The 24,614-nt window shown below is 41.6% G+C and overlaps 1 protein-coding gene across 1 annotated transcript in view; it reads left to right on the plus strand.

Annotated features, from left to right (window-relative positions):
- Positions 1 to 24,614, plus strand: part of LOC126455887 (Down syndrome cell adhesion molecule-like protein Dscam2) — a 225,813-nt gene that overhangs the window by 167,962 nt on the left and 33,237 nt on the right. Inside the window, exons 11-14 of the mRNA XM_050091647.1 lie at positions 256 to 500; positions 2,989 to 3,053; positions 3,114 to 3,229; positions 21,905 to 22,051. Coding sequence (XP_049947604.1) covers positions 256 to 500; positions 2,989 to 3,053; positions 3,114 to 3,229; positions 21,905 to 22,051 — 573 coding nt within the window. The remainder of the gene's footprint in view (positions 1 to 255; positions 501 to 2,988; positions 3,054 to 3,113; positions 3,230 to 21,904; positions 22,052 to 24,614) is intronic.

Raw genomic sequence — 24,614 nt, forward strand, 5'->3', positions numbered from 1 at the left:
TGTCTTCCATCAGCCTCAGAAGTGGTTGGTCCTCTTCACCTCATCTCCCACGTTTTAGACTAATTAGACTGTCCCGCATTGGTCTTGTGGATCATTGACTATTGAGCGCCCCGTCACGTCACGGCATAGGCATAGTCCGTGGTGGCAGGGGGGGGGGGGAGGGGGGGCAGGAGGCGACTTGCCTTGTTGCCTTATGTAACATCCTTCGTGAAATGTACTACTGGTGTTAGGCGGTGGTGTTGTATTTGCGCGCAGGGTCGTGGCAGCAGGGAGTGTCGCAGGTGTCCACCCCTGGCGGGCGCACATGGGCCTCGGTGACTGGCCTGTTGCCCGGCCGGCGCTATGAGGTGCGCGTGCTGGCTCGCAACATTCTAGGGCTGTCCAAGGCACCGCCCACGCCAGGAGTGGCGCTGGACACGGCGCAGGAACCTCCAGGAGCGCCGCCCACGCACCTCTCCGTCCTTCCGCAAGATTCCCAGACGCTGCTTGTAGAATGGAAGGTGAGTGACGGTACAGTGGGATATGCACTTAGTACGGATCATTGTTCCCGTTTTAACTATGACACACATTCAAGAAAATAACTGTATAGTTTTCTTTACCCCATCAACCTGACTTGACTCTACACTTTCCTCTCAAAACATTATCACTTTGAATGGGTATGACTTCTGAGTTCAGTTTTATTTGTTAACTTCGCATCAGTGCAATATGTAAAATTAATATTAAACAACAGGATTAAGTGTGTTAGCTGCAATAATGCAGTATCTTTTATTTGGACAGAAACGTATTTCTGGATAAGAGGTAGATTCATTGCAGTTACCTTTTAATAAATTTATCCTAGTGCAATGTATTCCTATTATATATCGAAATTATAAAATAATAGTGTATCCAGTGTATAAGTGATTATATCAGTATCGCTTTCCTGGGTACAAGTTAATTCTTTCAGACAAATGGAGCATAGGCCAGTTGTACAGTATTTGGTTTCATTGGCAGTATGTAGCTTTAAGTGACTCATGAGAAAGCGCCTCATTAGCGAGAAAGATTTTGGTGATTGAGTGTTCATGTCTCGCCCGTGTTGAACTAGCGAAGGCTTCTTCTAGCACTGATTTCGGCTGATGATCACCTGTTACTACCATGACCAAAATCGTAATTGATCCCTCAACTGATGACAAAATGTCTTACATCTTTTTCATCGACAAAATGTCCCATACAAGTAAGAGCTGTCCCAATATTCAAATGGTTCAAATGGCTCTGAGCACTATGGGACTCAACTGCTGAGGTTATTAGTCCCCTAGAACTTAGAACCAGTTAAACCTAACTAACCTAAGGACATCACAAACATCCATGCCCGAGGCAGGATTCGAACCTGCGACCGTAGCGGTCTTGCGGTTCCAGACTGTCCCAATATTCTGTAACATTTTGTTTGCGCCTGTTGTTACTTTTCAGTGGGCCACACGCATTCTTCGTTTCGCCAGGCAAATTCTTTATTAGGAACTTTGGTTGATGATGTGTAATACCGTCCTCTCTCAGGCTAAAAAGTCGCAATTACTGTAAATGTGTCCTAAAAGTATTTCAAACTCGAGTAGTACTTAGTTTCTCCATTACCTGAAAACTACATCTCCTCTCGATAGGTCCCCTGGACTAGGATCTCCACTGATTCTCCATCCCAAAAACAAATCGTATGCATGTCGGGACCGTCTAGCTACATTTAGTGGCGATGACAGTTGCTTGTGCCGGCCGGTGTGGCTGTGCGGTTCTAAGCGCGTCAGTTCGGAACCGCATGGCCGCTACGGTTGCAGGTTCGAATCCTGCCTCGGGCATGGATGTGTGTGATATCCTTAGGTTAGTTAGGTTTAAGTAGTTCTAAGTTCTAGGGGACTGATGACCTCAGTAGTTAAGTCCCATAGTGCTGAGAGCCATTTTTGAACAGTTGCTTGTAATGTTATTCTCTGGATTCTGCACACTACTGGCAACTTCAGGCTTTGTCCCTTCTTGAAGATAGTGGATAAGATTTTACACTCTAGACACTTAACACTACTCTCACAAAATATGATAGTCAATCGCCAGCACATCAGATTTCAAAAAGGGCTCTCGACAATGCATGCTATTCACTGAAATCGCCTTTCACACTTTAAAAAAGTTAAATGACGAAATTTGGTAAACAATATAAACTCATATGATACTTCCTGGCAGATTAAAACTGTGTACCGGACCGAGACTCGAACTCGGAACCTTTGCCTTTCGCGGGCAAGGGCTCTACCGAATTTTTTTTTTTTTTGTTTAATCTCATTTTTGTTCACTTTTATTCGTTGCATCTGCTCGGAGCGGACGTCGTAAGACACCAGTTTAAGTTTGTTGTTGATCGATTAAGTCAGTTTTTTTTTTATTATAGAGGGGAGCTAACCCTCTGACCATACACGCTGAGCTACCGTGCTGGCACCAACTGAGTTACCCAAGCACGAGTCGCGCCCCGTCCCTACTGCTTTACTTCTGCCAGTACCTCGTCTCACTTTCTTTCAGGAGTGCTAGTTCTGCAAGGTCGGCAGTAGAGCTTCTGTTAAGTTTGGAAGGTAGGAGACGAGGTACTGGCAGAAGTAAAGCTGTGAGGACGGGGCGTGAGTCGTGCTTGGGTAGCTCAGTTGGTAGAGCACTTCCCCACGAAAGGCAAAGGTCCCGAGTTCGAGTCTCAGTTTTAATCTGCCAGGAAGTTTCATATCAGCGCACACTCCGCTGCAGAGTGAAAATCTCATTCTGAAGATAAACTCAAATGTTACGGTATCAGATCTTTCGGTTTTAAGTGATGATAATTAAAAGTAGTTGAGTATCAAATTAAGAAACACGGGGAGCCTATTCAGCGATACAGCATTTTCCGATCGGGGACTATCTACTGCACATAAGCTTTCAGATTTGCGTGAACACTAATTGAGTTTTCCTGCGTGCTGATGTAAACGTGACCCCGTATGACGTAACTCGTTGACGCGTGAGTTGCAGCCGCCAGACGGCGACCGGCACGGCGACGTGCTGGGCTACCGCGTCGAGTTCTGGCAGGTGGAGGCGCCGCAGCAGCGCCAGCGGCGGACGCTGGAGGCGGCGGAGGGCGCGCCGTCGCCGCTGAGGCTGCGGCTGGCGGCGCTGCGCAAGGCCACGCAGTACGCGGTGCGCGTGCGCGCCTACAACGCCGCGGGGGACGGGCCGCCGGGCACAGAGGTGCTCGCCGCCACTGCCGAGGACGGTACGTGTTTTACGACTGTAAACACCCTTCAAGTAATGTAGAAAGATGAGGCCTGAGGGAAGTACATGCCGCATGCAGCTACTCTCTTATGCAGGGTGTTACAAAAAAGGTACGGCCAAACTTTCAGGAAACATTCCTCACACACAAATAAAGAAAAGATGTTATGTGGACATGTGTTCGAAAACGCATAATTTCCATGTTAGAGCTCATTTCAGTTTCGTCAGTATGTACTGTACTTCCTCGATTCACCGCCAGTTGGCCCAATTGAAAGAAGCTAATGTTGACTTCGGTGCTTGTGTTGACATGCGACTCATTGCTCTACAGTACTAGCATCAAGCACATCAGTACGTAGCATCAACAGGTTAGTGTTCATCATGAACGTGGTTTTGCAGTCAGTGCAATGTTTACAAATGCGGAGTTGACAGATGCCCATTTGATGTATGGATTAGCACGGGGCAATAGCCGTGACGCGGTACGTTTGTATCGAGACAGATTTCCAGAACGAAGGTGTCCCGACAGGAAGACGTTCGAAGCAATTGATCGGCGTCTTAGGGAGCACGGAAGATTCCAGCCTATGACTTGTGACTGGGGAAGATCTAGAACGACGAGGACACCTGCAATCGACGAGGCAATTCCTCGTGCAGTTGACGATAACCCTAATGTCAGCGTCAGAGAAGTTGCTGCTGTACAAGGTAGCGTTGACCACGTCACTGTATGGAGAGTGCTACAGGAGAACCAGTTGTTTCCGTACCATGTACAGCGTGTGCAGGCACTATCAGCAGCTGATTGGCCTCCACGGGTACACTTCTGCGAATGGTTCATCCAACAATGTGTCAATCCTCATTTCAGTGCAAATGTTCTCTTTACGGATGAGGCTTCATTCCAACGTGATCAAATTATACATTTTCACGATCAACATGTGTGGGCTGACGGGAATCCGCACGCAATTGTGCAATCGCGTCATCAACACAGATTTACTGTGAACGTTTGGGCAGGCATTGTTGGTGCTGTCTTGATTGGGCCCCATGTTCTTCCACCTACGCTCAATGGCGCACGTTATCATGATTTCATACGGGACACTCTACCTGTGCTGCTAGAACATGTGCCTTTACAAGTACGACACAACATTTGGTTCGTACACGATGGAGCTCCTGCACATTTCAGTCCAAATGTTCGTACGCTTCTCACCAACAGATTCGGTGATCGAGGGATTGGTAGAAACGGACCAATTGCATGGCCTCCACGCTCTCCTGACCTCAACCCTCTTGACTTTCATTTGTGGGGGCATTTGAAAGCTCTTGTCTACGCAACCCCCGTACCAAATGTACAGACTCTTCGTGCTCGTATTGTGGACGGCTGTGATACAATACGCCATTCTCCAGGGCTGCATCAGCGCATCAGGGATTCCATGCGACGGAGGGTGGATGCATGTATCCTCGCTAACGGAGGACATTTTGAACATTTCCTGTAACAAAGTGTTTGAAGTCACGCTGGTACGTTCTGTTACTGTGTGTTTCAATTCCATGTTTAATGTGATTTCAAGAGAAGTAATAAAATGAGCTGTAACATGGAAAGTAAGCGTTTCCGGACACATGTCCATATAACATATTTTCTTTCTTTGTGTGTGAGGAATGTTTCCTGAAAGTTTGGCCGTACCTTTTTGTTACACCCTGTTTTCAGTTTGGGCTCTAATTACCGTATGGAACCGACAGTTGATAGCTATGCTTAATTCGTTAAGGAGGGTAGACCGTCAAACGGGTCCTCTTGGAGCAGGAGATGCACCACAGGACATTTTATTTTCCACTGTCTACACTTTTACAAATAAACCATTAAACTTTGTAAATAGGATCAGAAAGGATTCAGGATTAACAGTCACAGCAGTGGAAGTTCAAAAACATAAAATAAATAAAAATTTTGTACATGTGAAATTCCATCATTTTTTCACTTAGTGTTGGCCTCATTTGTTGCTATAGGTGCACTTTTCTTCATGAGTAAGAGAGATTCTTCGATGAATTTTGCACAGGTGTATCAAACTCTAGAATTCATTTAATTTATGGAAATGTGAATGCGCTGTTACACTTTAAGGTGGGTAGGACATCAAACGGTCCGACATGGAGCGGGAGAGGCACCACAGGACGTTTTAATTTCCACTCTCTTACAAATAAATTCATAAAACTTTGTCAGCATGACCAGGAAGGATTCAGAATTCAAACTCATAGCACTGGAAGTTCGAAAACATAACGAAGTAACTTTTTTTTTTACATGTAAAATTTCATCATTTTTTTCACTTACTGATGGCAGAATTTGTTGCTATAGGTACACTTTTCTTCATAAGTAAGAGAGAATCGTCGATGAATTTTGCACAGGTGTATCAAACTCTAGAATTTATTTAATTTATGGGAAAGTGAATGAAATGTTACATTTTACGGGGGTAAGATGTCAAACGGGCCTACTTGGAACAGGAGAGGCACCACAGGACATTTTAATTTCCACTGTCTTTACTTTTACAAATAAATTCATAAAACTTTGTCAGCATGACCAGGAATGATTCAGAATTCACACTCATAGCAGTGGAAGTTCGAAAACATAAGGAAGTAATTTTTTTTTTTTACATGTAAAATTCCATCATTTTTTTCACTTACTGATGGCAGCATTTGATGATATAGGTACATTTTTCTTCATAATTTAGACAGATGGTTCGATGAATTTTGCACAGCACACAAACCATACTTAAAGGTGTATGAAACTCTAGAATTTTCCAAATCTATTGGAAGCTGTGGTAAAAATTGAGGTAATTAACTAAAAAATTGGGTTTTTTCTAAACATGAAGTTAAAAATACAACAGATCATCCGTTTTTTCATAAATTAAATAAATTCTAGAGTTTCATACACATGTAAGCATGGTATGTATGCTGTGCAAAATTCATCGAAGAATCTCTGTAACTTATGAAGAAAAGTATACCTACAGCAACAAATGCAGCCATTAGTAAGTGAAAAAATGATGAAATTTCACACGTAAAAAAAATTATGGGGTTATGTTTTCGAATTTCCACTGCAATGAGTGTGAATCCTGAATTCTTCCTGGTGATGATGACAAAGTTTTATGAATTTATTTGTAAAACTATAGACACTGGAAATTAAAATGTCCTGTGATGCCTCTCCTGCTCCAAGTCGGCCCGTTTGACGTCCTACCCCCTTTAAACTTCATGTTTAGAGAAACACTCAAATTTTATAGTTTATTATCTCAATTGTTACCACAGTTTCAAATAGATCTGAAAAATTCTAGAGTTTTGCATTGAGGAGTTTGTGTTCAATAAGCATACCAAGTTTGAAAGTAATGAGATATTTATTTTCTATGTTACAAGTCGTGTACCTAAGTACAGAAATTTGTGTTTTGCGGGAAACCGCCGTTTAAGTTTTTGCTTGTATTTGGTATTTTTTAGAACTGTCCAGCACCATAGGCAGGGTCTTTTTCATTTTCTAAATCAATTTTCTTACTTTTCACATTCCTATGATGCACTTATTTTGATTTTATCATCTCCAAAAATGATTTGTCTGCTTTCACTACACGCTCTCTGTCTATCGCATACAAAGCTTTGATGCAGTTCACTCCGGGCTTGATTCCCATCTTTTATAAAAGATATTTTCTGCTTTGCACACCATCATTAAAACATGAAACTGCATTGTAAACACCAATAGTAAGTGCATTTCTTCCCACAAAAACGGTTTTTACCAGTCTTCCACATGCACGTTGGTTAAAACTTTCATTTGAGTTTTGGTTACCGCCATGAAGACATTACTTCAATAAGTGTTCATTTGCAAGGTCCCTGAATATAAGTTAGAGGGCTTCCATTATAGCAATTGGTAGAGGATTCCTGTGATGATATTATTCACCACCAGCAATTGACCTTTGCTAGCCACACCAAGCTTCACTTCCTTATGGGCACAAGTTGCCGATAGGGTTATTGCCTGTTGACATTTTGTGGAAGTGTAAGGCCCAAACTGCTTGTTTCATATTTTTCAAGTCCCCTGTGCTCGTTTTTACTGCCAAACCATAATATGTCTCAAGCGTGTCAATTTCTGCAAGCGTCAGTCGCCCTCTCCCTTTTATTCACACTGCAAGCCTTTAGAAACAGAGAACAAACAAAGCCAGCTATAAAAACAATGCATTCCGATAGCAGCAGAGAAGGTATCGGCATCAGTAGTCCTTTGTTTTATGTATCACAATCTCTAGCGCAAATACAAACATATGAATTCTAGAGAGTGAAATTCCCTCACGTATGACAGAAGAATACTGTGCAAAGGGGTGTGGCGCTGGATCTCGGTACATTTAAGACCAAATAATGTGCCTATGTTTTATACATCAGGCTGTTCAGGTAGATGTCCGCTACAAAATAGCCATAATTTTTAAAAATTGAATTCTTTTTAAGTTTTAGACGTCCTACACCGCTTAAAGGTATCCGATTTACGCCTTGAAAAATTTAGTTCCAGTTTTGACCACCAGTTGGAAATCTGGCACTGTACACTGTTTGTATGACGGTATAACATCCACGCTGTCATTTGACAAGCCAGAATGTGGGTGAACAGTGTAGCTATTGAGGAAAGATGGGCTGTTTCATACGAACGGTCGCAGCTACGCTGCCGCATTGAGAGAGTATCGCCGATTGAATGATATGAGGAGAGGTCCGATGTCATTAACTGGTTCAAATTAAGTGATAATGAAATTCGAAAACACAAGTGAGCTTGTGCGGCAAATGGACGAGGACGGCTTCCTATCCAGACAGAAGCTACTGAGGGGGTTGCTGTTGCTGTAACTGATTATGCAGCACGTGTCTAGAGTAGTGTTAGTTATCCGAGAATTTTCCACCCCGTAGTCAGAAGTACGAGAAGTTTTGCTGTCTGTTTTACACTGGTCCCCGTATAAGATCCAGACAGTCCAGCAATTGAAACCTGATGGTTGGTAGCAATGGTATGAATCTGCTCTTCGATTTCTGGCACGGATCTAAATCGATGACATGTGGCCGGGCAATATTCTGTGCAGTGACGAGGCCCATTTTGCACTACCGAATACAGTCGAATACAGTAAATACAAAGAACTGCCGAATTTGTGGTACTGTTAAACCGCGTGTTAAGCACTCGCCGTATAAAATCGCGTGGTACGGATTCATAAACACCTGTATTAGCTGTCCGTCCTTCCTTGAAGAGACTCCATGTGTACCGTGACGTATGAAGACCTCCTTGCACAGCGTACAATTCCTACATTGGAAGAGCGCAACTGTGCCGAAAAATTGTTTTCATGCAAGATGTCGCTCGACCAAGCTTCTGCTTAATGCAACCATCCACGAACATGTTATATCTAGGGATCACCTCATCTGAATCCGTGTGACGTTTGACTCTGGATACATCTAAAGAGACACGTTTACCAGGAACACGTTAGTCTCTACTTAATCTGAAGGCCAGTACACAGGAACACTTTATTCAGACTCCAGCGGAACTGTTGCAAGCAATAGTTGATCGCGGCGTTATACCGATGCATCTCGTCCGTATCTCTGGTGGTCATATTAAGCAAATTCTGTAAGAGACGGTTGATAATAAAGTCATCATTTTGCTTGTCTCACTTGTTTGACGTTTTCTATCCACGACCCTTTCCAAATCCATTACGTAACGAAACATTTCGTTCGTCTTTCTTGTATTCAGAACTCCAGACCTGCTGGAAAAATTTGGAACTACTTTTTCCAGCGTATATTGATTCCACATTAATACGTTAGAATACATACCATATTTCGCTGTCGTAAGATGGCAATGGGCCTCTAAACCACGCAGTTCTAATACAGTTTTCATGATCTTGCATCCACGCAAGTCATTAAACACGCACGATCTTTCTGGCGAGTGCTACTCGGCCGTATTGTCATGTGGTTGCCGTTTCTATCCTTGAAAGATTCCCTCGTTCCTGCTTCAACCATCCGCCGGCCGGGTCCAATAAAGAAGGCAGTCTGCTGCTGAACACAGCTCGGGTCCTCGGCATTGTAAGGTTGAAACGGATCGCTCAAGAAACGGTTCGGTCAAGAACTTTTCCAGATTTTTGGTTACCACATTAAACAACGACTTGTCTTTCTATAGTAGTATGCATTACGATAAACGTGGAAGTAGCGTGTATTTTAATAAGTAATACAGACGTTAGCTGTGGAAATATTTAATTGGAGGGTCCATGGATCTCGCAAGGTCCGCCAAGTCAATGGGTCTACTTTTGAGATATCGACTTTGTCTTCTGCACCACCTCCTTTTGGATATGTTTCAGCTCTGTCATCATCTTTGGTTGTGATATGCATCTAAACATAAAAGGACTTCTCGTTGTATATATCGTAAAAAGAAAAGCAGTTCATGTGCTACACCGCAATAAAACCATCGAAACACCTTCCTTCCTGCCTTCCTTATATGGTTTCGCTCAGTTTTTCTTTTTGGATAAGTTATTTGCGTGTGTGTGTTTTCACATAACATACTTTTATATGATACTGGTGTTATTTAGTAGTTGTTTAGCGAAATAAGGTCTGTATGCATTTAGATAGCATTGGAGATACTTGAAATAAAAATTGCTCGTTTTGCATTGATAACATGTTTTTGCAGACATTTTAGTTTTACAAGTAACATTGTGCCACTTGAAAAGCATCATAGATGTGAAATATATTCAATCTGAGGCACTTTTGTGTCTTAAACCAAAGTGATACTTAGTACGAACTATAAACGTTGATAAGAAACAACAGGAGTTAATGTCACTTCCCTATTTTTAAGTTTTGCATAACAGTATTTAAGATAAAACTCAAATTCCACAGCTGCATACTTCTAATTTTTTAATCATATTTCATAATCAAATTTTTGTTTTTTACTATTTATGGTGAGTATATTTTCACAATACTAATTCCTGTATTCAATAATAAGTTTACCTGCGTATTTAATAGGCCCCATACCTTTAGGCTTTAAGCATCAAAATAGCATTAGAGTACTTGTTCACGAGTCCAAAATGTTTTCAGTACCAATTTGAAGTGAACATTGGAGTTTTTTGCATTTCTGACGTATTTTTGCAGGTTTGGAAGGAATACTGTGACATTTGAGGAGCATCATGGAGGCAGTGAACAATTAATTGTGGAACCTTTATCCATTGTGAATTTGGAACACTGCACCTGTAATATGAAAAGTTTTTCTGAACTTACCACAACCAGTTTCCTTTTTATATAGATGTATTTCAGTAAACCATGACCGGTTGAGAGCTGCCTAGAGCTTTGTTGTTGTAGCTGCACGTGGCTTGTTGTGTATCTGCGGCAAGGTAGAAAACGACAGCAAATAATGTAGTACAGATGATACACTATCATGAAATATTTAAAACGTAAGTTCTATTTGAAGGTGTTACTTACGGTTAATAGATTCTGCAGATATATATTTGTTACGTGTAGCACTTTGGAAAACATTATTCATGCTTTCGAGTTGCTATCACACAATAGAATTCAGAGACTTTGCCATAGACACCAACTTCCACATCTTGTAAATTTTACACAAACCAAAGAGTGTGATTAAACTACAGGCTCAAAGATCTCAACTGAACCAAAGATGTTCTTCGTGAACTCTCTCACTGTTGAAGGTTATATTTTACTTGCAGGGAATATATATTCCAAAGTAACTTAAATTACTATTTTTTCGCATTGATGGAAATTGTGTCTCTCTTCCAGGAAATGTAAAAGCCAAATTAACTTATATTAGTAGAAATTGAGCTGCAAATTAATATGTGCAATTTACAATGTGTATGAAACTAGACTTTTAGATGATATTTATATCACAATTAAGAGTATGGGTGCTGGGATTATTTTAAACAGCTATGTTCTTGCTTGATATACTAACTGAACTAGGCGTACGACATTTGAGGTTAGCATGTTAGTGGTTAATTTAAAGTTAATAAGTAATGTGGGCATTTGGTAGGGTATGGTAGGAGGGGTGGGGTGCGGAATGAGAAAGAAGATGGAGAGAGACTTTGTAGTTAGAGGGAGAGATGGGTATGGAGGCAGGGAGGGAGAGAGAGAGAGAGAGAGAGAGTGAGTGAGTGAGAGAGAAAAGGGTAGAGGTGGGATTGTGTGTGTGTGTGTGTGTGTGTGTGTGTGTGTGTGTGTGTGTGTGTGTGTGCGTGTGTGTTTGTTGCGGGTATTTTGTTTCTTAGCTAATTCTGTTCGTGCGTTTAAGTGGTGTGGACTGTTTTATGTTTGTGAGTGAAAATCTCTAATTGTTCAAGAAGGTCCATCTTTATTCCCTTGTATACATCGTGTAGGATATGGTGGTTGGTTTTCTGTGAGATGGCTGGCGAGCGTGGATCTATTTTAGTTGTTTAGACGCAGTACATCAGAGTGGTCCTTGTATCGTGTTTCAAAGCTTCTTGCTGTTTGTCCTGTGTAGTAGCAGGAGCTACTATCGCATGTTAATTTATATATGCCAGATGTGTGAAAGGATGTGATGTGTCTTTTAATATTATCGATTATTTCGTTTTATATTTTGTTGTTTATGTGAAAACGTATTTTAACATTGTGTGGTTTGATCAGCTTAGCGAGTTTGTTTGAGATGTTACTGCAAAAAGACAAACAGATATATTTGGTTTCTACTGCTGATGAGGGCTGGCTTGTTGCTGTTGTTTCGCTGGATTTAATTTTATCATCTAATTTATCATCTGTGGTTGGATCATAACCATTGTTCGGTTCTATTGTTTTTAAAATATTAATTTCTTAATTTTTATAGTGTGTTCAGCTTGAATTTGTTTATTTGGTTGGGTGCTGATTTAAAGAAAGCAAGTTTATGCTTATTTGAGTGGCATGATGCATTGTTAATTATGGCCTCTGATGCAGGTTTCCTGTATATTAGGACCTTATGTTTGTTGCTGTGGTTTTCAGGTCAAGAAAGTTGATTCCAGAGTGAATCTGATGTTCTACAGTAAACCGTATTTTGGCATGAACATTATTACGTTTATCAGCTATGGTGTCACTATCAGTGGTCGTCCCATCTTATAGCAACAAGGTGTCATCAATATATCGTTTGTAACAAATGATTTTGTCTTTTTCTATTTGGTTTGCTCCAAAGAAATTGTTTTCTGGACCACTGATGTACATGTCAGCAAGAAGGCTACTGCTTATTGCCAGAACGTCATTTTGAATATATATATATATATTGTTGTTAAAGGTAAAGCAATTGCGAGACATAACTAACTCAAAGAACTCCATCAGCTCATAGAGTTCTACGTTAGTTAGCTTTCCATGATTTGTTACGGTCATTTTTTATTATTAGGAATGTGTCTATTATAGGTATGTTGGTGTATAATTTGAGTGTGTCAAGGGATGCAAAGTGTGCTCAACTGCGTATGGTGATGTCTCTGATGCTGTAAATCTACTCGTAAGTGTTCTTTATAGAGTAACATGTTGGGAATTACAGTTTTTCTTGAGTATTTCATTCAGTTTTTTGGTGACTTTGCAGCTAGAACTATTTGTTGAATTCACAATCGGGCATGTCAGGTGTCAGTTTTATGAGTTTTGCTTGGTGATCTGATCTTTCGGGCTGTAGGGTTCGTTATTACACATTGTTTGGCTGCAGTGGATGTTAGCTGAAAGTTGCAATTCTTTAACATATATTTTTTATTTTAGCTTGGTATTTGTGAGTGGAATCAGAGTTCAACAAGTTATGTTGTTATTTTAAAAAAATTCTGAACTTTTATTTATGTAATCTGATTTATAAAGTTTATAAAACATGGAAGTTGGTGTCTGTGGCAAAGTTTGTTAATTGAATTGTGTGAAAGCAAATCGAAAAACTGAATAATGTTTTCCAAAGGGCTACACATAAAAAATATATGTCTGCAAAATCTATTAACCGTAAGTAACACCTTTAAGTAGAACTTACATTGTAAATATTTCGTGAAGCTCTACGACACGTAGCGCTTCTTTGCTGTCGTTTTCGATCTTGCCACAGATATACAACAAGCCTCACAAAGCTACAACAAAAAAGTACTGAATGTGTATATGTACCATCTGACGATGAGCTGCTAGGCAGCTGGAAACCACTCATGGTTTGCTGAAATACATATATTTAAAAATAAGTCTGGATGTGGTAATTTCAGAGTAATGGCTCTGTTATGTCTTAAACTAAGCGTGATGCTAAGATCGAGTTATGATCATAGTCTCCTAATGGTGATGACAGAAACTATCGTAGACCATCATATGCACCCGAAATGGAAGGCGCTGAGAGAACTAGTGTTTCATGGTATACGAGCACGAATACTGACAAAGAAGAGTATCGAAGGGCATAGTGGATATTGGGAATCGAATTCCACTGTAAATAGCGGCTTGAGACCAACAATAGCTCGCAGTGCGGTTGTTGTTCAGGCAGCCAGTACACATAACAGCAAAACTCGCAGCACCTGAAAAAGACTGTGTAAAATGTGAACAACAACTCAACGGAACACACAGAAGCACACTATTCCGCAAAACTCCTGTCTGGCAACTAACACAAAACGGGCCAGATCGCTGTTGCAGAAGCAACGGAAAAAGCATACCAAATTTAAAAGAACCCAAAATCCCCTAGATTGGCCAAGTTTTGCAGAAGTTCGAAAGAGAGCGCGTATTTCAATACGAGATGCTTTTAATAATTTCCACAACTCTATTTCTAAATCTGGCAGAAAACCCAAAGAGATTCTGGTCATTCATAAAGCACACCAGTGGCAAGGTGCAATCAATACCTTCACTGCGCGATAACAACGGTGAAGTCACTGATGACAGTGCCACAAGAACTGAGTTACTAAACAAGGTTTCCCGAAACTCCTTCACCAAAGAAGACGAATTAAATATTCCTGAATGCCAGTCAAGAACAACTGCCAAGATGTGAAATATAGAAGTAGATATCCTCGGTGTACCAAAGCTAATTAAGTCACTCAATAAAGGTGAGACCTCCAGTCCAGATTGTATACCAGTCGGGTTCCTTTCAGAGTATGCTGATGCAATAGCTCCATATTCAGCAATTATATACAACCACTCTCTCACAGAAAGATACGCATCTAAAGACTGGAAAATTGCTCAAGTCACACCAATACCCAAACAGGGAAATAGGAATAATCCGCTGAATTACAAGCCCATATCACTAACGTCGATTCGCAACAGGGCTTTGGAACATATACTGCGTTCGAACATTATGAATTACGTCGAAGAAAACGATTTGTTAACACATAGTCGGCATGGATTCAGAAAATTTCATTCTTGTGAAGTTATCGACGGGGGATGTCAAATTGATTACATATTTTTAGATTTCCAGAAGGATTTAGACACCGTTCCTCCCAAGCGTCTTGTAACCAAACTGCTTGCATATGGAATATCGCCTCGGTTGTGGGACTGGATTCGTGATTTTCTTTCAGAAAAGTCATCGAGTAAAACAGACGCAATATCCGGCTTTCCCCAAGGAAGTGTTATAGGGCCTCTGTTTTTCCTGATATATATTGACGAAATAGAAGACAATCTCAGTAGCTCTCTTAGATGGTTTGCAGATGCTGCTGTCATTTAACGTCTTGTAAAGTCATCAGATGACCAAACGAATTGCAACATGATTGTGTTGAAGTTATTCATCTGAGTACTAAAAGAAATCCGCTAAATTTCGATTACGCGATAAGTCACACAAACCTGAAGGCTGTAAATTCAAATAAATACTTAGGGATTGCAATTACAAATTACCTAAATTGGAACGATCACATAGATAATGTTGCTTGTAGAGTAAACCAAAGACTGCGATTCATTGTCAGAACACTTAACAAGTGCAACAGGCTTACTAAAAAGACTGCTTACACCATGCTTGTCCGCCCTATTCTGGGGTACTCTTGTGCTGTGTGGGATGCGCATCAGGTGGGTCTAGAGGATGACATCGAGAAAGTAGAAAGAAGGGCAGCTCGTTTTGTATTATCGCGAAATAGGGGAGATAGTGCGACAGACATGATACGTGAATTGGAGTGGCAATCATTAAAACAAAGGAGTTTTTCGTTGCGACGGGAACTTCTCATGAAATTTCAATCACCAATTTTCTCCTCCGATTGCAAAAATATTCTGTTGGCAGCCACCTACATAGGAAGAAAGGATCATTACCATAAAATAAGAAAAATCAGGGCTCTCACAGAAAAATTTAAGTGCTAGCTTTTCCCGGAAGCTTTCCGAGTGGAACGGTAGAGAGACAACTTGAAGGTGGTTCACTGCCAGGTACTTTATTGTGAATAGCAGAGTAAACACGTAGATGTAGATGTAACTATAACTTTTTCATCAATTACTCTGAGCAACCAAATGTTGGTTTTTAACTAGTTGTGGATATCGTATTATTTGTAGCTTTGAACGAAATTTACTGATGTGACTGGTAAAGCAGCCCATAAACGACTTTTTAAGTGAGCGACGAAAAAACAGCCGGAAAAACGTTCATGATTTCACAGTTCACTTGCTTTTTTAAGTAAGTGACATATTTTTTGGTAAATAACTCAAGTCGTTCGGATATGTTTGAGCACAGCCCAGGTCAGGCTACACGGTAATAGTTGTTAAAACTCTAGTCTCTATTTTGTGCAGAGGAGAGGAAAGTGGGGTGGTACAATATGTTCTCTAGGAGCGCGCGCCCGTGTGCGCGACGTTTGTGTGTGTGTGTGTGTGTGTGTGTGTGTGTGTGTGTGTGTGTGTCTGAGACTGTGCTCACTTTGGTTCCTTTGTGCCTATTTTGAACTGAAAATATCTGCATACCGTTGCAGGCGTTGTCTGTATACGACGTTTGAGAACAAAACTGTTCTGTCCGCTCAGTGCATTTGCTGTTGCTTACACTAATGAGCTCTTCTCTTTTCATCGTCAATATTTCATTACGACATGGCTCCACAGGCGTTGGCTGAGATAGATACCAGGGAAAACATCACACAACGCCCGAAGGCCAATGTTTTCAATATGTGGAAGTTGTGGGGGGTACGGGCAGGCACCTTTTCTCTAATAAAAGCTTTTTTTTACGTTTAAAATTTTACAGCTTTATGAACTTGATTTTAAAATAGTAAGTGCACATTTGTTACCATGAACAACAAGACCCCCAATATAGTTTGCTAATGAAAATTCCTGAAGTATTATTTTAACAGATCAAAGAACAGATCTCAGAATTAATTTACAACGCGTAAAAAAAATCCCTCTTTAAGCAAAGGAAAAGAATACAAATCGCATATTGCAAGGTTAAGTAAATGATTCTAACGCCACATGGCAACACCAAAATTTTCGTAGATGCGACCTGTCATCTCTAAAGACAGTAAAATATTGATCATAAAATTTTTCATTAAAACAAATTAAATGCCATAAAATCTGATTACTATCAACGTGCACACAAACCCCGTAGCCTCTACGATGAGCACCGTATCACAAAATATTTTCCATCATTTTAAAAACATTACACCATGAACCTTCCTACATATGATGGATACTACACTCAAAGAATTATGACAGTTAAGCATACATGTTATAATTAACCATGTATTTAAACTTTTCCTTTCAAAATAAATTAAAAAACCCACAAATCAACTCTTAATCTCAGTGATTACATCCGTTAAAAAATATACGATACGTATCTTCTGGTTTCGTCGTGGTCACGCGTTGTTGTGTACCGTGCTCTCCTTCACGATGACATGCGGCACGGGAAAGATGTTCTACAATGTACAAAACGTTAACAAGGCGCAACCAACTTACACAGCTTGCATACTAGGATTATACGTCGATGTGGATGCGGATCGCAAATCTTAAAACGGGCGAGGGAGTAGATGCGATACTACTCAACACTTCGACTATCTGGCATCGTACCAAACAGCAGTAGGGTGGGTTAGACAAGGGACAAATCAAGAACTGTTGCAAGGCAACCTCAGCAAGGCAATAAATAATATTTGGGGATTTTAAACTCTTGGGAGGACCACACCAAACCACCAAATGACGTCCCAAGATAAATTATAAAAATACTATGGGCGATTTCACCACGACAAGTAGAGCCGTAAAATACCATAAGAAGTGAATTATTACGATTCATAAGCGCCCGACAGAAAAGCTCCACCGTCAACCTTTCCCTTACTACAAAACTTAACAGTACCTCCAAAGTTCACTCGTGGACGCCACCAGAATGTCAAATTACTCGTTATAACTGTAAATAACGGATTTTAATACAATGGGGGCCGACTTAGGTATCTTAATAAGACAAGCAGTGATTCGGCCCTACACATGGATCCACCTTCGATCGAAACCAGTGATTTGCCTTAAAGCAGCTAAACAGATGACCTTACCGATATCAGCACCATGCTCCCAAGCAACGTTCCCACTGGAGACTGCAGTATCGAAGCAAAGCTTACACCACTCACAAGTCTGACATCCGCGCCAACGTGTATCTTTTTAGAATTCTTTTATTCACTTTGAACACCAAACTTGCCGTAAGGCTTCGTCGGAATCCAACGGCAGAATGAAGAAATCAATCCTCAGCCCCTGACTGACCACACGACGATCGCCAACGGGACAACACCGGCCCTCCACACCCCGGGATCTTCGAGCCCACGGCGTTCCGTCCTCTATCGGCTGTTTCCGCGGGGCCCACAGAGAAAGCTGCCTTGCCCTCCAACATCGACGTCGCTACTCACACACAGCCCAAAGCTAACTCCTAGCCCCTTCTTCCTCGTTCTGTCCGCCTCGCGGCGCACGGGTAGCCAACTCGTCAAAGATATGCGGTGACCAGAGACACGAATCCGATCTCAATATTGACATCGCGGCGAGTACTGACAAGAAGGGTGGTTTCCAAAACAGAAAAATTAAATAGGGAGCCGTACCGGCTCAATTACTGCTTGGTCCTGTCTCAGATTAGTTTTTTTCGGCAATGTTAGTTGAACATTAGCACTGATACACAGCAATGTGGAGCGGTTTCCTGATGAAAAGTGCAGAATATGCAGCGTGAATCAGGAGGAAAGGTGCATATGTGAAGAGGGAGAGAATTGGTGATTTTGAACGAAGAACTTCCTGGGGCATATGCCCTTTTCCGAATGGTTTCCACGACACACCATATTTAATGAACACTGTAATTATTTTGTGCATTATTCAATACATCGTCGTTGTTTACAATCTACCACGGCAGTGTAGAGGAATTAGATACGAGCAATTCGATACTGGACACTTGTGGTCTATCGAGTCAGGAAACTAATCGTGTACAAAGAACTTCCTGTATACATATGCCATTTTCCGAATGGTTTCCATGACACAACATATTTAACGTACATTGTAATTATTTGGTATATTATTCAATACATCGTCGTTGCTTACAATCTACCACAGCAGTGTAGAGGAATTCGATACGAGCAATTCGATACGAGCAATTCGATACTGGACACTTATGGTCTATCGAGTCAGGAAACTATCTCAAATCGTGTACATTATAATTATCCGGGCTGTTATGCCGTGGTCTGTTGATGAATTCTGTGTCAATTCCCAATGTGGGTACCACTAAAATAACTGTTTCAAAACGTTTGGAAGAGCACAAAGGCAATTGTAGAAGAGGAGAAACGGAAAGATCAACTGTTGCGGAGCGTGTTTTCCAGCCATGTAACCACCATATTCGTTTTGAGGAGACGCAAGTACTTGCGGCCAAAAGCGGATATTACGAAAGGCTCTACAGGGAGGCAATCGAAATCGCCAAACACCCTAATAATTTCAATCGAAAGGAGGAGGGCGTGAAATTAAACAGTATATGGATGCCGGTGTTGATGAAGATGTGTACCACCTGTCCACCACTGGGTGATGGCAACGGCGATCGACGGCAGCGGACAGCGGCCAATTGCACTGACGTTTTCAAAACACGCCTCGGCGCAGGAGCGCGCGGTCACGGAATTTAGCGGCAGTCAGTAGCGAGTCAGTGGGTGTGTTGGACCTTCCATCGAGCTTCGGACCCCCTTGAAGATGCCCTCCACAGACGGGGACGAAACGTTGGGAATTGACACTGAATTCATCAACCGACCACGGCATAACAGCCCGGATAATTATAATGGACACGACATTTCCGGCCGTGAAAGTCTACATTTTAGTATCTCAAATCAGCATACGAAAACTACCTAACTAATGCGTATGCGCCTCACGAAAGATTTTAAATTTTCTGTTGCTCTTTTAGCCAAAAGTTTTAGCCCTAGACGAAAAAAATGAATGGGACGTTTTTGTAGGAAATGTAATATATTTAACGTTATGCTGCTACACATTTTGTCTAGAGGCCACAGTTATCTACCACCTCCCTCCCACACCCCCCGGCACTGTTAATCTCCCACTCTGCCCGCATCTCGTGGTCGTGCGGTAGCGTTCTCGCTTCCCACGCCCGGGTTCCCGGGTTCGATTCCCGGCGGGGTTAGGAATTTTCTCTGCCTCGTGATGGCTGGGTGTTGTGTGCTGTCCTTAGGTTAGTTAGGTTTAAGTAGTTCTAAGTTCTAGGGGACTTATGACCACAGCAGTTGAGTCCCATAGTGCTCAGAGCCATTTGGACCATTTCTCCCCCTCTTTTTGTCTATCTCCTCCTCTGTTCCCCATAACCAACATCTCCGCCTTCCTAACTGTCCATCTCCTCTTCCTCATTCTCTCTGGCCCTGGTCCTTGATTTCCTTTATTGTCAATGTCACCTTCATGGGGAACTGAAATCGCTTGCAATGAATGGGTAAATCTATTGGAAGTGGTAGAAATGTTATGAGAGACCTCTCCTGCTGCTACATCTGTGACGATACTAAATTCAATGACAGTATTTCTGATGATTTTAATCTGCAAACGAATAGAATTACGAAGTTGCCGACGATTTAGATTTCGAAGTATTATTCTAATCATAAGCCGATAAGACGTAAACACAGCTTCATTGTTTTCTGTTAAATCGACTCTATGGAAGGAAACAACCATGACACACCTCTGTATGGATTTTTTCTTTAACAATAAATACAAGGGCAAAATACAGATGATAGAAATAGTTTGTCTAGTGGTTTAAACGCCTTGCTAAAGCAGTTGAAACTATGGGAAGGAAAACGAAACAGCACATCTTCACGGCGCAGTATACAATGGCATTTTCTTTCTCACAAACGGCTTTCGCAGAAAACCTTAATAAAAAATATGTAGCCTAAGTTGTAACAAACTTGTGTTTTAGTATCGTGTAAAAATGTAGAAGTAAATCTGTCAAAAACTTTTAGTCATTTTTGATAATAACATTTCCGTTTGTAGCATATATATCAGAAAATATGTACCCTATGTTCATCCGAACGTTTATTAGAGTATGTTGTAAACTGTTGATGTACATAAGTCAAGAACTTTTCTATATTTTTCGTACCAGCGTTAAACGACGACTTCTTGCCATGCAATAGTATACGTTTATTGAGGAGGGGCGTGGGGAGAGGGGGACATGGAGCAACTAGGTAAACAAAGCGTGGACAAGTGACGACAGCAAAGCAAGATCCTATGATACATATATCGTAAAGCGATTGGACGTGTATCTGGTACATCTGGAGATGAGGTTAGAAGCTTCGAAATCTATCGTGTTAAAAGAAAATTAAATGTCATTTAATTCCATTCTGAGAGAAAGGTCTGCGTTCCTTCGGTTCCGTCAACGGTTTTAAAAGAGATGTGAAAGTGTGCTGAGGTATATAGACAATCAGATTTCTCAAGATCAAATAAAAGATAGCAAATCGATAATAGTGGTACGATGTACCCCTTCGCCAGACACTTGCTACACAATAGCCTCCCGACAAGGCCGTTTTTATCATTAGGCAACGCTAGGCAGCTGCCTAGGGCGGCAAAGTTGTACGGTCGGCAAAGGATAAAAAAATTTACTTCAAATCAAACCGCGAAAAAATTGAGCAAATGAGAAAAAATTAAAAAAAGGAAAAAATAATACACCAAACTGTTTTCAAAAGCATACGGAACGGTTACATAGTAAATTTTTACTTACTTTATAGCAAGTGGATGCTGAAAATGATTACATTTATTCCTCATTCTACAAATATTTCAATTAAAATAGAAATAAAAAAACACCATGATTGTCCAGATCATCTAATCTGACGCTTCGGCATGTCTTCGATTAGCATAGCACCATTTCTAGGTTCAATGAAAAATTCATTCGCACCAGGAAATTCTTCCACACCTTAAGTTCATTTTTCCGCAATTAAACAAAATAAATAATTGATACCAAATTTTGAGCAATTGTATTTTCAGTTGAGTTTTAGTTTAAAATGTTAAGGGCATTCTTTCTATTTCAATCATTTTGGTGAATTTCCAAAACTTTGTCTGTTTTAAGGGAATTGAGGACAATACATGAAAACTGATAACACTCCCCGGAAAGTGAGGACGTCTGGTCATCTTAGTTTAATCACTGAAGGTGTGATAGGAGATTTGCATTTTTGTACCATTGGATATAATTGGTGGTGAAAGGAAGGGGGGGGGGGGGGGGGAAGCCAGATGGGAGCACAGAAAGAGGGGCAACTTTCGCCTAGGGCAGCAAGACACGTAGCTACGGTCCTGCTCCCGGTGTATGTTTGTAGATGTAGAGGCAGAGTTTGTTTCGCGGACTCGCAGTGTTGGCGCGGGGGCAGCACAGCAGGTGATTGAAACTGGCGGCCACCTGTTGCAGTGCCTGAGGCGGCGCCGCTAGGTGTGCAGTGCGTGGCGGCGTCCCCGCAGAGCCTGCTGGTGGAGTGGGAGCCGCCGCCCGAGAACAAGCTGAACGGCCGCCTCCTGGGCTACCGCCTCTTCTACAGGCCGCTCGCCGAGTGGGACGGTAAGCCTCACACATTCTTCTTCTGCGTCATAAGCGTTCCGACCTTTCATGCGCAGCGCCACAATGTCCACTGCAACGTCATTTCAAGAGAAGGACATAAGACATGAAATAGTACACAAAGTGGTCCATTGATAGTGACGGGGCCAAATATCTCACGAAATAAGCGTCAAACTAAAAAACTACACAGAACGAAACTCATCTAGCTTGAAGGGGGAATCCAGATGGCGCTATGGTTAGCCCACTAGATGGCGCTGCCATAGGTCAAACGGATATCAACTGCGTTCTTTTAAATAGAGAGCCTTATCTTTATTACATATCCGTGTAGTACGTAAAGAAATATGAATACTTTAATAGCGCCACTTTTTTCGCTGTGTGATAGATGGCGCTGTAATAGTTACAAACGTACGTGGTATCACGTAACATTCCGCCAGTGCGGACGGTATTTGCTTCGTGATACATTACCCGTGTTAAAATGGACCGTTTAGCGATTGCGGAAAAGGTCGATATCGTGTTGATGTATGGCTATTGTGATCAAAATTCCCAACGGGCGTGTGCTACGTATGCTGCTCGGTATCCTGGACGACATCATCCAAGTGTCGGGACCGTTCGCCGGATAGTTACGTTATTTAAGGAAACAGAAAGTGTCCAGCCACATGTGAAACGTCAACCACGATCTGTAACAAATGATGATGCCCAAGCAGGTGTTTTAGCTGCTGTCGCAGCTAATCCGCACATCAGTAGCAGACAAATTGCGCAAGAATCGGGAATCTCAAAAACGTCAATGTTGAGAATGCTAAATTAACAACGATTGCACCCGTATCATATTCCTATGCACCAGGAATTGCAAGGCGACGACTTTGAACGTCGTGTACAGTTCTGTCACTGGGCAGAAGAGAAATTACGAGACGATGACAGATCTTTTGCACGCGTTCTATTTAGCGGCGAAGCGTGATTCACCAACAGCGGTAACGTAAACCGGCATAATATGCACTATTGGGCAATGGAAAATCCACGAACATCAGCGACCTTGGCGGGTTAATGTATGATGGCCCCCATTTTATCGATGACAATCTAACTGGTACAATGTATGCTGATTTCCTACGTAATGTTTTACTGATGTTACTACAAGATGTTTTACTGCATGACAGAATGGCGCTGTACTACTAACATGATGGATGTCCGTCATATAGCTCGCGTGCTATTGAAGCCATATTGAATAGCATATTTCATGACAGATGGATAGATCGATGGCCCGCACGTTCACCGGATCTGACATACCCGGATTTTTTTCTGTGGGGAAAGTTGAAGGATATTTGCAATCGTGATCCACTGACAACGCCTGACAACATGCGTCAGCGCATTGTCAATGCATGTGCGAACATTACGGAAGGTGAACTAGTCGCTGTTGAGAGGAATGTCGTTACACGTAATTACCAAATGCATTGAGGTTGACGGACGTCATTTTGAGCATTTATTGCATCAATGTGGTATTTACAGACAATCACGCTGTAACAAAAATGGCTCTGTGAACTATGGGACTTAACATCTGTGGTCATCAGTCCCCTAGAACTAAGAACTACGTAAACCTAACTAACCTAAGGACATCACATACATCCATGCCCGAGGCAGGATTCGAACCTGCGACCGTAGCGGTCACACGGTTCCAGACTGAAGCCCCTAGAACCGCACGGCCACACCGGCCGGCACGCTGTAACAGCATGCGTTCTCAGAAATGATAAGTTCACGAAGGTACAGGTATCACATTAGAACAACAGAAATAAAATGTTCAAACGTACCTACGTTCTGTATTTTAACAACGGAGGGGTATCTGTTGAGAGGCCAGACAAACGTGTGGTTCCTGAAGAGGGGCAGCAGCCTTTTCAGTAGTTGCATGGGCAACAATCTGGATGATGGACTGATCTGGCCTTGTAACACTAACCAAAACGGCTTTGCTGTGCTGGTACTGCGTACGGCTGAAAGCAACGAGAAAGTACAGCCGTAATTTTTCCCGAGGGCATACAGCTTTACTGTATGGTTAAATGATGATGGTGTCATCTTGGGTAAAATATTCCGGAGGTAAAATAGTACCCCATTCGGATCTTCGGGCGGGGACTACTCAAGAGGATGTCATTATCAGGAGAACGAAAACAGGGATTCTACGGATCGGAGCGTGGAATGTCAGATCCCTTAATCGGGCATGTAGGTTAGCAAATTTAAAAAGGGAAATGGATAGGTTAAAGTTAGATATAGTGGGAATTAGTGAAGTTCGGTGGCAGGAGGAACAATACTTTTGGTCAGGTGAATACAGAGTTGTAAAGACAAAATCAAATAGAGGTAATGCTGGAGTAGGTTTCACAATGAATAAAAAAATTGGAGTGTGGGTAAGCTACTACAAACAGAATAGTGAACGCATTATTGTTGATAAGATAGACACGAATCCCATGCCTACTACAGTAGTACAAGTTTATATGTCTACTAGCTCTGCAGAGGATGAAGCAATTGATGAAATGTATGATGAGATAAAAGAAATTATTCAGGTAGTGAAGGGAGACGAAAATTTAAT

This window comes from Schistocerca serialis, chromosome 2, assembly GCF_023864345.2.
Source record: "Schistocerca serialis cubense isolate TAMUIC-IGC-003099 chromosome 2, iqSchSeri2.2, whole genome shotgun sequence".
Classification (NCBI taxonomy): Eukaryota; Metazoa; Arthropoda; class Insecta; order Orthoptera; family Acrididae; genus Schistocerca; species Schistocerca serialis.